Source organism: Bos mutus, chromosome 11 (genome assembly GCF_027580195.1).
Source record: "Bos mutus isolate GX-2022 chromosome 11, NWIPB_WYAK_1.1, whole genome shotgun sequence".
In the NCBI taxonomy this organism is placed as follows: Eukaryota; Metazoa; Chordata; class Mammalia; order Artiodactyla; family Bovidae; genus Bos; species Bos mutus.
In genome coordinates this window covers 10,147,501-10,160,002 of record NC_091627.1, presented here as the reverse complement: position 1 = coordinate 10,160,002, position 12,502 = coordinate 10,147,501, and the positions used below count along the sequence as shown (strand labels likewise).

The 12,502-nt window shown below is 39.2% G+C and overlaps 1 protein-coding gene across 3 annotated transcripts in view; it reads left to right on the top strand.

The window, feature by feature from the left end:
• The window catches only part of PBX3 (PBX homeobox 3), a 226,133-nt gene that overhangs the window by 206,802 nt on the left and 6,829 nt on the right, over window positions 1-12,502 (top strand). For all 3 annotated transcript variants that reach the window (XM_005893043.3, XM_005893041.2, XM_070378983.1), the window contains exon 6: window positions 12,488-12,502. This exon is cut by the window's right edge and continues 151 nt beyond it. In XM_005893043.3, coding sequence (XP_005893105.2) covers window positions 12,488-12,502 — 15 coding nt within the window. The remainder of the gene's footprint in view (window positions 1-12,487) is intronic.

Below are 12,502 nucleotides of genomic sequence, written 5' to 3'. Positions count from 1 at the left end.
GAAAATGAAATGGTCTGGATTCTTGGGCTAGCTCACATTTTAACCGTAAAGGAAATGAAATATTTTACACTGAAAAAGTAGGCTGAATATTTGAGAGAAAAAATTATTTCTCTCATTAAAAAAATTAAAAATGTGTCAGGTAGGTGTACAATTGAATAGGTTCCTCTATAGCCTCTATGGGATTCCCTGCTTTGGTAGCCCTAACCACTTAATATAAAATTCTTTTTGTTTTATGAAGAATATTAAGGAAAAGCAAGTCTTATTACACAAGGTATAGCGGGAAAAGCACAGGAAAAGCTGTGGCCCTCAGGCAAGCTAGATAAACTCTCTGACTTCAGTTTTCACATCAGTTAAACTGGGTCTTTGTGGTACTACATGAGATAATAATGTAAAATTCCTGGTAAAATGACTGGCTTTAAATGAGCTCTCCATAAATGGCTGCTGTTAAAATATAGGTACAGGTAGGATCCAAACCCAGGTTTCCTACAAATTCCAGGTCCACTGTCTTGTCTGGCAAGTGGCTGTGTTGGGACAGGAGCAACGGAGGGACCGGGAGGCCAGGATAGAGCTGTCAGTTTGTGTGGAACCACGCCCCACAGACGTGGCGGACAGGAGCTCTTGGTCAGATGTCACCTTCCTGGGAGAAGGCTTATCACGCTCAGGTGTACAAGGGAGCAGCCCCTTTCCCCTTCGCTCACTGCTCCCTAGTCTCCACTGCCAGGACCCTGCCAGTACTGGGGGCAGAGACAGGGTCTCTCAGAATCCAGAACTCTCCAGAAAGGGTGACCTGACCTTGTGACAAGAGGAAGTGTGACCTGCAGAGGGTTTTTTGTTGTTGCTCTTGTTGCTTGTTTGTTTTAAGAACAGGAAGAGCTAACACTTACCTGGTGCCTAGCACATCCCAGGCGCAATCCTGTGCCTTTTAACATATTATCTCATTTAGCGTTCAAGGCAGCCCTATGGGGAACAGGCATCATTACCCCATCTTGTAGACCAGGAAAGGAGAACTTAGATGATGTGACTGCACGAAGGTGACACAGCTAGGAAATTACAGAGCAGGGATTCACACGCAGGTCTGTCAGCTCTCAGGCGCCCTCTGGGTTCTCAAGGGAATGCACACGTGTGGTCATCTACAGTATGTCCAGGCTTTCTGTCTTTTTATAAACTTTACTGGTTGTGTGCCCTTGGGAAGGAGAGGAATGGAATGAGATTTAGTTTATTAACACCATTAACTTTAAAAATTGAACAGGATCTGGCTTCCATCCCTCATTTCAAATCGAACCACATAATGGGGATGAAAACATATTGATTAGAGAGAAACTATTTATTAGAGGTAAAATTGTTTACAGTGTAAATAAGCTACATGTTCCATTATACACGACTTGGCCTTTCAACATTTCATAATCTGTTGCATTTAATTAGGCACAGTACATAAAGTATGCATCACAAGTAAACATTGGAAACACAATGGCAAATTTTTCTAAGATCTGTGCTTCATAAATTTTCAGTTTGCTAATCTCAGTAATTATGTTTTGGTGTCAGCTGCTTTTTCCAAACGAGTGCTGATTCTCTCCCTTAAGTCTTTAAGGAAGCCAAACTGAGGATGAACTCTAAAGTTCTGTACTTCTCCCTATTGAAGATTAAGTCATTAAGTAATATTTTTTCTCTTTTATTTAACATTGTTATTAAAATGGTAAATAAATGGAGTGATAGAATTTGAAATGTAAGGTACAATTAATGCTAATTAATAAATTGGCTTTCAGTGACTGTAGAGACATTTTAGATGGTCTAGCTTTTTAAATTTGAATGACATTTTTCTTAAAGGCAAAGCAATCTGGGGAACTTTAGTGGTTTGAGAATTACAAAGTATCTGATTTTAATTATTTCAAGAATTCTCAGACCTGCCAACCCCATCCTTCAGATAGAATACAGGAATGGGATTGTTGAGTCCTGTAGCTGTGTGAGCCAGCACAGTGCCTGGCAGTTACACTCTTCAGGATTATTAAATGACTTCTAAGTGACTTTTTTTAAAAAAGAAGATTGGTTACAGTTTTCATTGAAAAGTGCATGTTTTTTGAAAGTCTTTTTTTCTAATGAAAAAAAAAAAACCAGAAATTACTCATCTGAAATCAATTTGAATATTTGAAAACACATAGAAAAACACAAAATTAGAATTTACTTGTAAACCCATTCCAAACGATAAAAGACACGTGTCCTAGTACTTTTTGTATGCATACATGTATGTGTATGTTTGCATGTACACACCTATGTATGTCTATGTGTATTTTTACCCCACCTCAAATTCTTATTCTCTATGAGAAGGAAGAAAAAGCCCTTTCTTCCTCTTTACAATACATTGTGAATAGTAACCCCATGTCAATAAATATTTGTCTTCAACATGTTTAATCAGTGATCATATTCCATTATACAGATGTGCTATAAATTAATATCTCCTCTCTTTTTACTACTTTAAGTAAGACTGTAACAAATCTCTTTCATATGTATCTCTAAATATTTACTCAAGATAAATTCTAAGTAATGCTGAATCCAAACATATGTCTATCCATATTTGCTGGCTTACTTTACAGAAAGGCTATGCTAAATAATAAGTAAAATGTGTCTACTGCTCTCAGTTTATTTCTTTAAATGTTTTTGATTTCCTGATGCTAACAAATTTGTTCTTTGTTGAGCTCTGAAAGGTCACTGTGACACATCTAAGTGACTGCCTGAGTGAGCTTTGTTTTTTCAGCTCAAGGTCTTCCCTGGATGCATCCTGTCCAAGGGACTTCCACATGTCCTCACACAGAGAAATTAGTGCATCCGTGGGGCTTTCCTGGTGGTCCTGTGGTTGGGACTCCAGGCTTCCACTGTTGGGAATATGGGTTCTCTCCCTGGTTGAGGAACTAGGATCCCACATACTGCACCGTGCAGCCGAAAAATAAACTAACTAAGTAAGATAAATAAATAAATGAAGTTAATGCAAACAGAGTGTGCCTGCTCACTTGAGGCAGCAGTCTTAAACGTGGGTGCACATGCTTCACAGAGTAGGTGAAGGTTTTCCAGAGGGTACAAGGGCATGCATGGTTTTAAAAGGGTTTCACTGGTCAGCTTTCCTTTGTGTGTGTGTGTATATATATGTGTGTGTGTATGTATGTATATATAAATGTATATATACATGCTGCTGCTGCTGCTGCTGCTCTGCTAAGTTGCTTCAGTCGTGTCTGACTCTGTGCGACCCCATAGACGGCAGCCCACCAGGCTCCCTCGTCCCTGGGATTCTCCAGGCAAAAACACTGGAGTGGATTGCCCTTTCCTTCTCCAATGCATGAAAGTGAAAAGTGAAAGTGAAGTTGCTCAGTCGTGTCTGACTCTAAGTGACCCCATGGACTGTAGCCCACCAGGCTCCCCTGTCCATGGGATTTTCCAGGCAAGAGTACTGGAGGTGGGTGCCATTGCCTTCTCCAGTATATATACATACTCCTTCCTAAAACCCACTTGCCTCAGAAAGCTGCTAGGGTGGAAGTTCATGTGGTTGTCCTTTTTCCTCTTCCCCTTTCCACCTGTTCTTTTCCCACTTTATGAAATAGGTACTCCCACTCATTGCCCCAGAGTGTGAGACCCTTTCTGGTGCTCAACAAAGGATTGTGTGAAATATTGGTGATAACCAAACCTCCTTCAGTCAGCACTTTATAATCCAGCACCCTTCTGCTTAATACATGTGTTGATTCTGAATTGAAAAATGTGTTCAAAGTATTCAGTGGTTTACAAATAAGTTAGTGAATCAGAATCTAACCAATGTTCCCCTCTGAAGAACTCTGACTTCATAAGGGGGAATTTCAATGCTGATAAAGATAGAATTTTTAACAATAAAGTGGGTTTTTTTCAGCTATTAAAAAAATAAATGAATGCGTGATAAAACCTTACTTTTGATGGTCAAAGTAAGTATTATTTATCAAAATAAGTATTTGTATTGCTTTGATTAATTTTAGATTCAGTGTACTGATAGCTTAATCCAGAACATGTTAAGCATGTAGAGCCTTATAATTACAGGAAATAAAAAAGAGTTTAAAATATTCAATTTCCATATATTACTTGTAAAACATAAAAGTATATTGCATTAGTATAATATGGGAGGGAAATGAAATGGAAATACAGTTCCAAAAACAAAAGAGAACACAAAAATTTTGACTATTAAAGAAAAACAAGTTTATATGTTTTTAAAATGGATAGTGGGTATCAATTTTCTATTTATATTTGGTTGGATGCATTTTAAAGAACAGTGTTACAGTTTTATTTTAAAATGTCAACATTTATGGCATACTAAAATAACATTGTTTATAACTATAAGCTCATAATGAAAAATTGTAGATGCCAACTTAAAAAATGTACAAAGGAGAAAAAAATGTATGAGCAAGTACCTGATTTTTCACCCTTTTTTTAGGCAGTATTCCAAGAAAAGGTGTGCAGACTACTAATATGGGATAGGCGCCTAGACAAAAGGCTGCCTCACCTGGCTTCAGGTGGTCTCACAGGAACTGTTCCCCGCAATCTCAGTCTCCCTTCCACTTAGTGAGCCCTGGGGTGGTGTGGGTGATGAGAGCACCAGCAGAGTTCCTCTTCAGGCTTTCCCTGGTCTGGAGCACTCTCTCCTCTCCTGTTTCTTAGCCAGAGGTTGCTGGTCCGTCAGGTGCTTCACCCTGGTACCCATGGCTTCTCGCTCTCTCTCGGCTCCCTTGTTCTCCACGATGAAAGTATTCCTCACTTGTTAGACCTCACTTCTTCCAGAAACACTCCTTGCAGAAACACTCCTTGATTCTCCTTTCCTATTTTCCTTTAGAATGGTGTCTCCTTCCCCTTTCATTATAAAAGAGAAGTTAAGAAATTAAGGGAAAGGGGAGTCAAGTCAGAAAGTAGAAAAAGTCTCTGGGATCTTGGAGAGGTCCAGGTAGATGGAGGCAGCTTATATTTTTGGCTTCTTTGTTTGAACAGGGCTTCTAGAGGTTTGTACCTCTGAAATATGGAGTCTCAGTAGAAATACTATTGAATTGAATTGAAGCTGAAGTCCAGTTCAAATTTCACCTTACCTTTGAATTCTCCTTTGATTTCCCATACCTGCTGGGGCTTATCTTCCTCCAGATTCCTTTTAGAGTCTGTTCTCTGTAGTTTAGTGTGTTATCATCACCATCATGCAATCTTTGTTAATTATTTGAATATGCAGCATTGTTTTTATGACCAGATTGTAAGTTCTAGGCAAGTAGAAGTTCCTGTTTATTTTTTTGTCTCCCCCATGGCACCTAGTACAGCACTGACTGTAACACATATTCAGTAAATACACCACAGTTAATTGTAAAAAAGGGGGGAAAACTGATAGGGAGTTATGGGGTTGAAATCTGGATTTGTCATGCTTCACTGTATGATTTAGGGCCATTTGTGTACAGTCTGCATCTCTTGATTCTTCATGGATAAAACATGGGTGACAGTGATAATTAATAGTATTAGGTAATCACTGTGGGCCCAAACCATTAATGTACCTAACATTTCTATGAGAAATATATTAACCTTCTTATTATTGTTCTCATTGTATATGAGAGGAATACTAAAATAATCTGTCCAGGGCCACTCATAGTAAATAACAGTGTGGATTTGAAACCAGACCAAGTCCCAAGTATTTATTCAACATGTGATACTGCCCACATCTGATGTATCTACCTCAGAGTTAAAGATTCTAAGTGAATCTTAGAATTAAGATTAAAGATTAATCTTAAATCTTTAAAGATTCTAAGTGAGTAGAAGGCACTGGGTATATTTTTGGAAAAAAAAAAAGTAAAAAAGTGATACAAAAGTTGAATTTAGTTACTGTATTTGGAAAGCATTTTTACTTTTCTCCCCAGCTGTATTGAGGTATAACTGAAACATAACACTGTTCAAAGTGTGCAGCAGATTGACACAATACATTTAAAAATTGCAAAATAATTACTACACAGTGTTAGCTACACCACCTCCATCCCATGACATAGTTACCATTTGTTTTTCCTGGTGAGAACACTTAGGATATACTCTTTTAGCATTCAAGTATGTGATACAGTATTATTAGCTATACTCAATCCCTGGTAACTTCCACTCTACTCTGTTTCTTTGAGTCTGTCTTTTTTAGATTCCACATTTAAAAACATTTTAATTTTTTGCAGTTCGTAGGTTATCTTTTCATTTATGGTTTCCTTTGCTGTACAAAAGCTTATAAGTTTGATTAAATCCCATTTGTTTATTTTTTGCTTTTCTTTTTATTGCCCTAGGAGACTGACCTAGGAAAGCATTGGTACAATTTATGTCAGAGAATGCTTTTCTTATGTTCTCTTTTAGGAGTCTGATGGTATCATGTCTTATATTTAAATTTTCAAGTCATTTGAGTCTCTTTTTGTATCCGATGTAAGGATGTGTTCTGATTTCATTGATTTACATGTGGCTGTCCAACTTTCCCAACAACACTTGCTGAAGAGACTGTCTTCTACCTGTTATGTGTTCTTGCATCCTTGGTCAAAGATTAATTGTCCATAGGTGTGTGGGTTTATTTCTGGGCTTTCTGTTCTGTTTCATTGATCCATATGTCTGTTTTTGTGCCAGTACCATGCTGTTTTGATTACCGTAGCTTTGTAGTGTTATCTGAAGTCTGAGAGGGGTATGCCTCCTGCTTTGTTCTTTTTTCTGTGAATTGCTTTGGCAATTCTATGCCTTTTATCATACCACGTAAATTTTCAAATTATTTGTTCTAGTTCTGTGAAAAATGTCATGGGTAATTTGATAGGAATCACATTAAATCTATAGATTGTTTGGGTAGTTTGGCCATTTTAACAATATTAATTCTTCCAATCCAAGAGCATGGAATATCTTTTCATCTTTGAGTCATCCTCAGTTTCTTTTATTAATGTTTGTGGTTCTTAGCATATAAATCTTTTACCTCCTTTGTCAGGTTTACTCCTAAATATTTTTTGATGTGATTTAAAAGGGATTGTTTGTTTACAGTCCATTTCTAGTGTTTCCTTTTTAGTGTATGATATGACCAACAAAGGCTTAATTTCCAAAATATACAAACAGCTCATACAACTCATAACCAAAAAAACAAACAACCCAATAAAAAAATGGGCAAAAGACCTAAACAGACATTTCTCCAAAGAAGACATACAGATGGCCAATAGGCACATGAAAGGAGGCTCATTTTTTCTAATTATTAGAGACATGCCAATCAAAACTATAAAGAGGTACCACCTCACACTGCTCAGAATGACCATGATTAAAAAGCTTATAAATAACAGATGTTGGAGAAGGTGTGGAAAAAAGAGAATCCTCTTACACCATTGGTGGGAATGTAAATTGGTGTAGCCACTATGGAAAACAGTATTGAGGTTCCTCAAAAAACTAAAAATAGAGTTACCATATGACCTAGCAATCCCTTTTCTAGGCATATACCCAGACAAAGCTGTAATTCAAAAAGATACATGCACCCTTAGGTTTATGGCCTCACTATTTACAATAGCTAAGACATGGAAACAAACTAGATGTCCATCAACAGATGAATGGATAAAGAAGATGTGGTGTGTGTGGTGGTGCACAGATTGAAATATTACTCAGCTATAAGAAAGAATGAAATAATGCCATATGCAGGAACATGGATGGGTCTAGAGATAATCATACTAAGCGAAGTAAGTCAAAGACAAATACCATATGATATCACTTATATGTGGAGTCTAAAATATGACACAGATGAACATATCTAAGAAACAGAAACATGCTCAGAGATGAAGAGAACAGACTTGTGGTCGTCAAGGGGGAGGAAGGCTTGGGGGAAGAAGGATTGAGAGTTTGGGTTTAGAAGATGCAAACTAGTATATATAAACAACAAGGTCCTGCTGTATAGTACAGGGAAGTATATTCAGTATTCTGTGATAAACCATCATAGAAATGAATATGAACAAATATATATGTGGCTTCCCAGGTGGCACGAGTGGTAAAGAACCCGCCTGCCAGTGCAGCTGGACATAAGAGACTCCAGTTCAATCCCTCAGTCGGGAAGATCCCCTGGAGGAGGGCACAGCAACCCACTCCAGTATTCTTGCCTGGAGAATCCCATGGACAGAGGAGCCTGGTGGGCTACAGTCCATGGGTCGCAGAGTCGGACACGACTGAAGCAACTTAGTACACACACAAATGTATAACTGAATCACTTTGCTGTTCAGCAGAAATTAACACTAAACCAACTATACTTAGATAAAACATTTTTTAAAAAGGAAAACATTGTACTTTTTAAAGGCAGTTGGCAGTCTGCAGGTGAATAGAGTCGGGGGAATGCATGGCTATAGTAAATGAGAGGGAACAGAAGCTTTTCCAGTCACTTGTTGGCCTTGCAAAAGGGCTCCAGAAAATAAACACTCTGAAAAATGCTCACTACTCATTCCCCTGATTGCCAAAGGCATTCAGCCTGGGAGCTGGTAGTGATGAACATCAGTAGGAGGAGGAGAGTACTTGTGTTTTTATTCTCATATTTAATTGATCTTAAAATTCTTGCCCAGCCCTTTACCTTCTGCACAGTCCAGAGTCATGAATCCTTGATATGTGGCTCAAAAGAGAAGCACGGGACAAAATATTCCTTTTCTCTTCACTAATTTCCTGCCCATGTTTCTATTCTGGGACCAATGTACAGACCATTGGTCAAAGACAGAGTAAGCTCTGCTCTCCTTCCAGCACGTGTGTACAGCCTGACTCCATTGTGAGCCCTGTGTAGGAGGGGCCTGCATGTGCTCTGTAGCTTTTGGTGCTTCCTACTGGCTGACTTTTGCAATTAATTGTATCCATCTGTTTTTAAAAGGTGAAAAAGAACTCCTGAATTTAGGTGTCTTTAAAAGGTGAAAAAAAAACTCCTGAATTTAGGTGTTGATTTCTACATTAATTACACTGATCCCAGTTGCAGCAGTGTGGTCTTAATAGCTGATAGCTGCAATACCCAAATCTGTGATATCAGAATGTGACGTGCATATTTAAATTTGAGAAATAGTTTAACATTTCTAGATATTCATTTAGATGTGGTTATGCAGGTTAAACATAACGTATGATCACTGCTTCTTTCATTGCTTCCAATTAAACCTTGCTTGTTAGTTTAACCTCTAGGTAATCCCATCAAACAATTGATGTCAAGGAAACACTGCCCACAGTAGCTTTGGATGAGTGGCCATTAATTTTAATTGCCTTGATATTAAAGATTAAGAAGTATTGGGACTAGCAGAATAGAAACGATCTGATGTCAAGCAAATCCACTTGCTAAAGCTTCCCCAGGCTGCTGGTGATATTAAAATTTTACTATGAGAATTAAATAAACCTTTATTAGTGATGACTGTTGTTTGATTGGTCCAGGGGTATGCATAAACACAGGATTCTTACATATCTGGAGATGAGACCTTCAATGGTATGGAGATTCCTCAATTATGAAACTGTTAATAAAGCTGTAATCTGATTTTCCTGGCTAGGTTTCATTAATGTATTATAGCTTCTCTGATTGTCAAGGTAATATTAACTACAAAGTATGGAATCCAACAGAGAATTGTTTAGAAGAAGAGAATTCTAAAATGGGCCTTTGTTGCTAAATTCAGAGTTGGGGAATTTTCATTAATTATGCTTAAGAAATGCCAAATTCCCTCTCAGCCAGGAATATCTCCCTTTCCACTATATATTCAATATTTAACTCTTTCAAAGGCCTGACAGTCTTAATCAGACAAGCTAGAGTGATGTTGTATATTGAAGGGAGTTTTTGTATGGCAGCTCTCTAGGTCTGCCTTCTGAGCTGAGGACGTGCTTGTGAAAGGTAGGGTAGGCTTGTGAAAGTAAGGGCTATGAGAACTTGCTTTAACAAGCATAACCAGAACAAATACCACCAGAGTTGTTTTCAATCTTAATTCAGAACCTTTATTTTTAGAGACATAATTCTGGTATGGGAATGAATCTCATAGTCACTGAGGCCGCCTTCTCCTGGTGCAAAAATCCCTCCCAGAACATCTGCGTCCATCCTCCTGGAGGCCTGGGCCCCAGGTTAGCATCACGTCAGCCCTCTCCCTCTCCCCTGGCCTACACTGTGAGTCAGTGGCCAAATTCTGCCTATTTGTCTTCCCTGACCTCTGCCCTTTCCACAGCTCCTGTTCCGCCTCATCACCTGTGTACCTACCTACCTAACTCTGCCACCCAGTTGCATGCCCTACACTATTGTGCCAAGCACCTACCCCAAGCATACGGGGCTGAAAGAAGGCAGAGTGGAGTTGGGTCCCTCAGGTCTGTTTGAGAGCCTAATATTGTGACAGCCTAGATACTGGAACTAAGGCCCGTACGTGGAATTGGAAGGGAACCAGATCTTAGTTCTGAGTAAAGAACTGTGTATCCATTGGAGCTGCCTACAGTGGAATCAGATTCGAAGTGAGTACCATGTCGCTGGTGGTGGAGATGCCATGACACAAATAGAAAATAGAGAAGGAGGTGCAGGTTTAAAGAACACCCAAGTTCCATTTGAGATCTGTTGAGCTGCAGGTTGTGGCAGAACATTTATAAGAAAATGTCTTAAAAATCAAGAACTGAAATTCTTCATAGAAGTTAGGGATAGAGGTGGAAGTCTGGTTCACAGAGACCATAGTTAGAATTGTTAATAGAGATAAGATTGCTTAAGGAGAAAGAAGAGAGCTAAGAGCTTGAGTCTTGGAGAAAGTGTGTATGTGCACACACACACACACACACCATAGTGTATCAGGGAAGGAGAAGCAGAAGCATAATGTCACAGGTGATAATTACAAGTGTCAGATGCTGCTGAGTGGCAAAACAAGTTGAGAGAGAGAAGGTCATTAGATTTGGAACAGGTGTGAGGCCTGTGTGATGACAATCAACCACCTAGCCCTTGAGATTGTTAAGATGCTACTTGAGAAAATGTGTGCAAAAGGCTATGTGTAATGCTTGGTGCAAAGGAGATGCTTGTTCAATAGTTACTATTACCACCACTGTTTGAAGAAAAGAAGGGACACATAATCCTTCCTTGCTGGTGAGGGAGACGACAGTGGAACAGAAATGGCTAGGAAGCCCTGAACTGCAGCATATTTGCTTCCCGACGAGTTTGGCTTGTTTCTGTCTGAACCTGCACTCATGGTAACTGCAGAGGTCTTCAGCGAATGTGCTGGCGTGTGTGCACGCACATATGTGTGCACAGTGACCCCCCAGGATGGGACTGCATGCGGGCAGCAGCAGGCCAACATTGTCTTCCTCGTGTGGCTCCCTTGCCAGGGCTCTCTAGCTTTTCCTGGAAGGATGAGCACCATGGTTTGAAGAATGAGAGGTCTATTTCCAAAGCAATTAAAGGCTTGGCAGAGATGGTCAACCAGCGTGCCCACTGGTATAAATTGGGTTGGAGGGCTCATATCACTCACTCCTTATCCTTTTCTCAGAGTCCCTAAATAACTATTCAGGATGAAACTGTGACCCACTCCGCCTGATACCACTGCAGCATGCTCTTTTGAAAGATGATTAAGAAATTATTAAGAAGTATTTTTAAACTGTTACTTTAACAAGAGAGAGGTCAGAGCCTTTTACATAGCAAAGTGGGTACCTATTCATACATTGCTGTGTGGGTTTTAGCTTCTTCTTTATATAGCTCAGCTCCCAGGTGCCTGAACACTCATTGTAACTATAAGCAGTGCATCTTGGGCTGAAGTTTTGTTGTCAGTGAAGTGTGATGAAATCTGCCTGTTGCCAAGTTCCTCCTAAGAAATCTCTTCCATTTGTGCTGGTTGACATCATAAGTAGTTTGCAAAAGAAATAAGTATATTCCACCTGATGAAGTCAGCTGCTGATTCTGTATTTGCATTTGACCTTATTGAATTGCTTGAGTTTTCACGTTGTGACCTTCTCACATGTTAACTGGCAGAACTTGAGCAGCCATCTTGGCAGACGTACAGTATCTTCTAAGGCAGGAGACAAAGGGGTTTTTCATCCATTATTAATTGATGTTACTCTTTTCAGCAGACCAAACATGATTCTACTGTACAGCTGCCAAAATTGTTCCAGACCCCAAAAGAACAAGTCATTCTTTCACAAGTGTTTCTTATTATTTGCCTAACTTAACAAACGTTTCATTTTTCAGCTCCTTTGGGGATGGGGGGAGGACTAATCATTTATATATGAATTGGTATACACCAACTGAATATTTTTGATATATTTAAATCTTTTTATTTACCATTTTAGTAACTCCAAGAAATGGTCTTATTCCAAGAGTGTTGAGAGGTTTGCCAAAAGAGTGAGTGAGCCTCAGCACCATTCTTCTTTATCCCCGAGATGTGATCACAGGCTAGAATCAAGTGTCTCCCAAGGTCTCCCCCGGGGGTCCTACAGTTAGTATCGGAAATTTGATTTTTGTTTGTTTCCTCCTTTGACTCTCGCTTCCCCTTACTCACGTCCTTGTGATTTATAGGTGTCCAACTGGTTT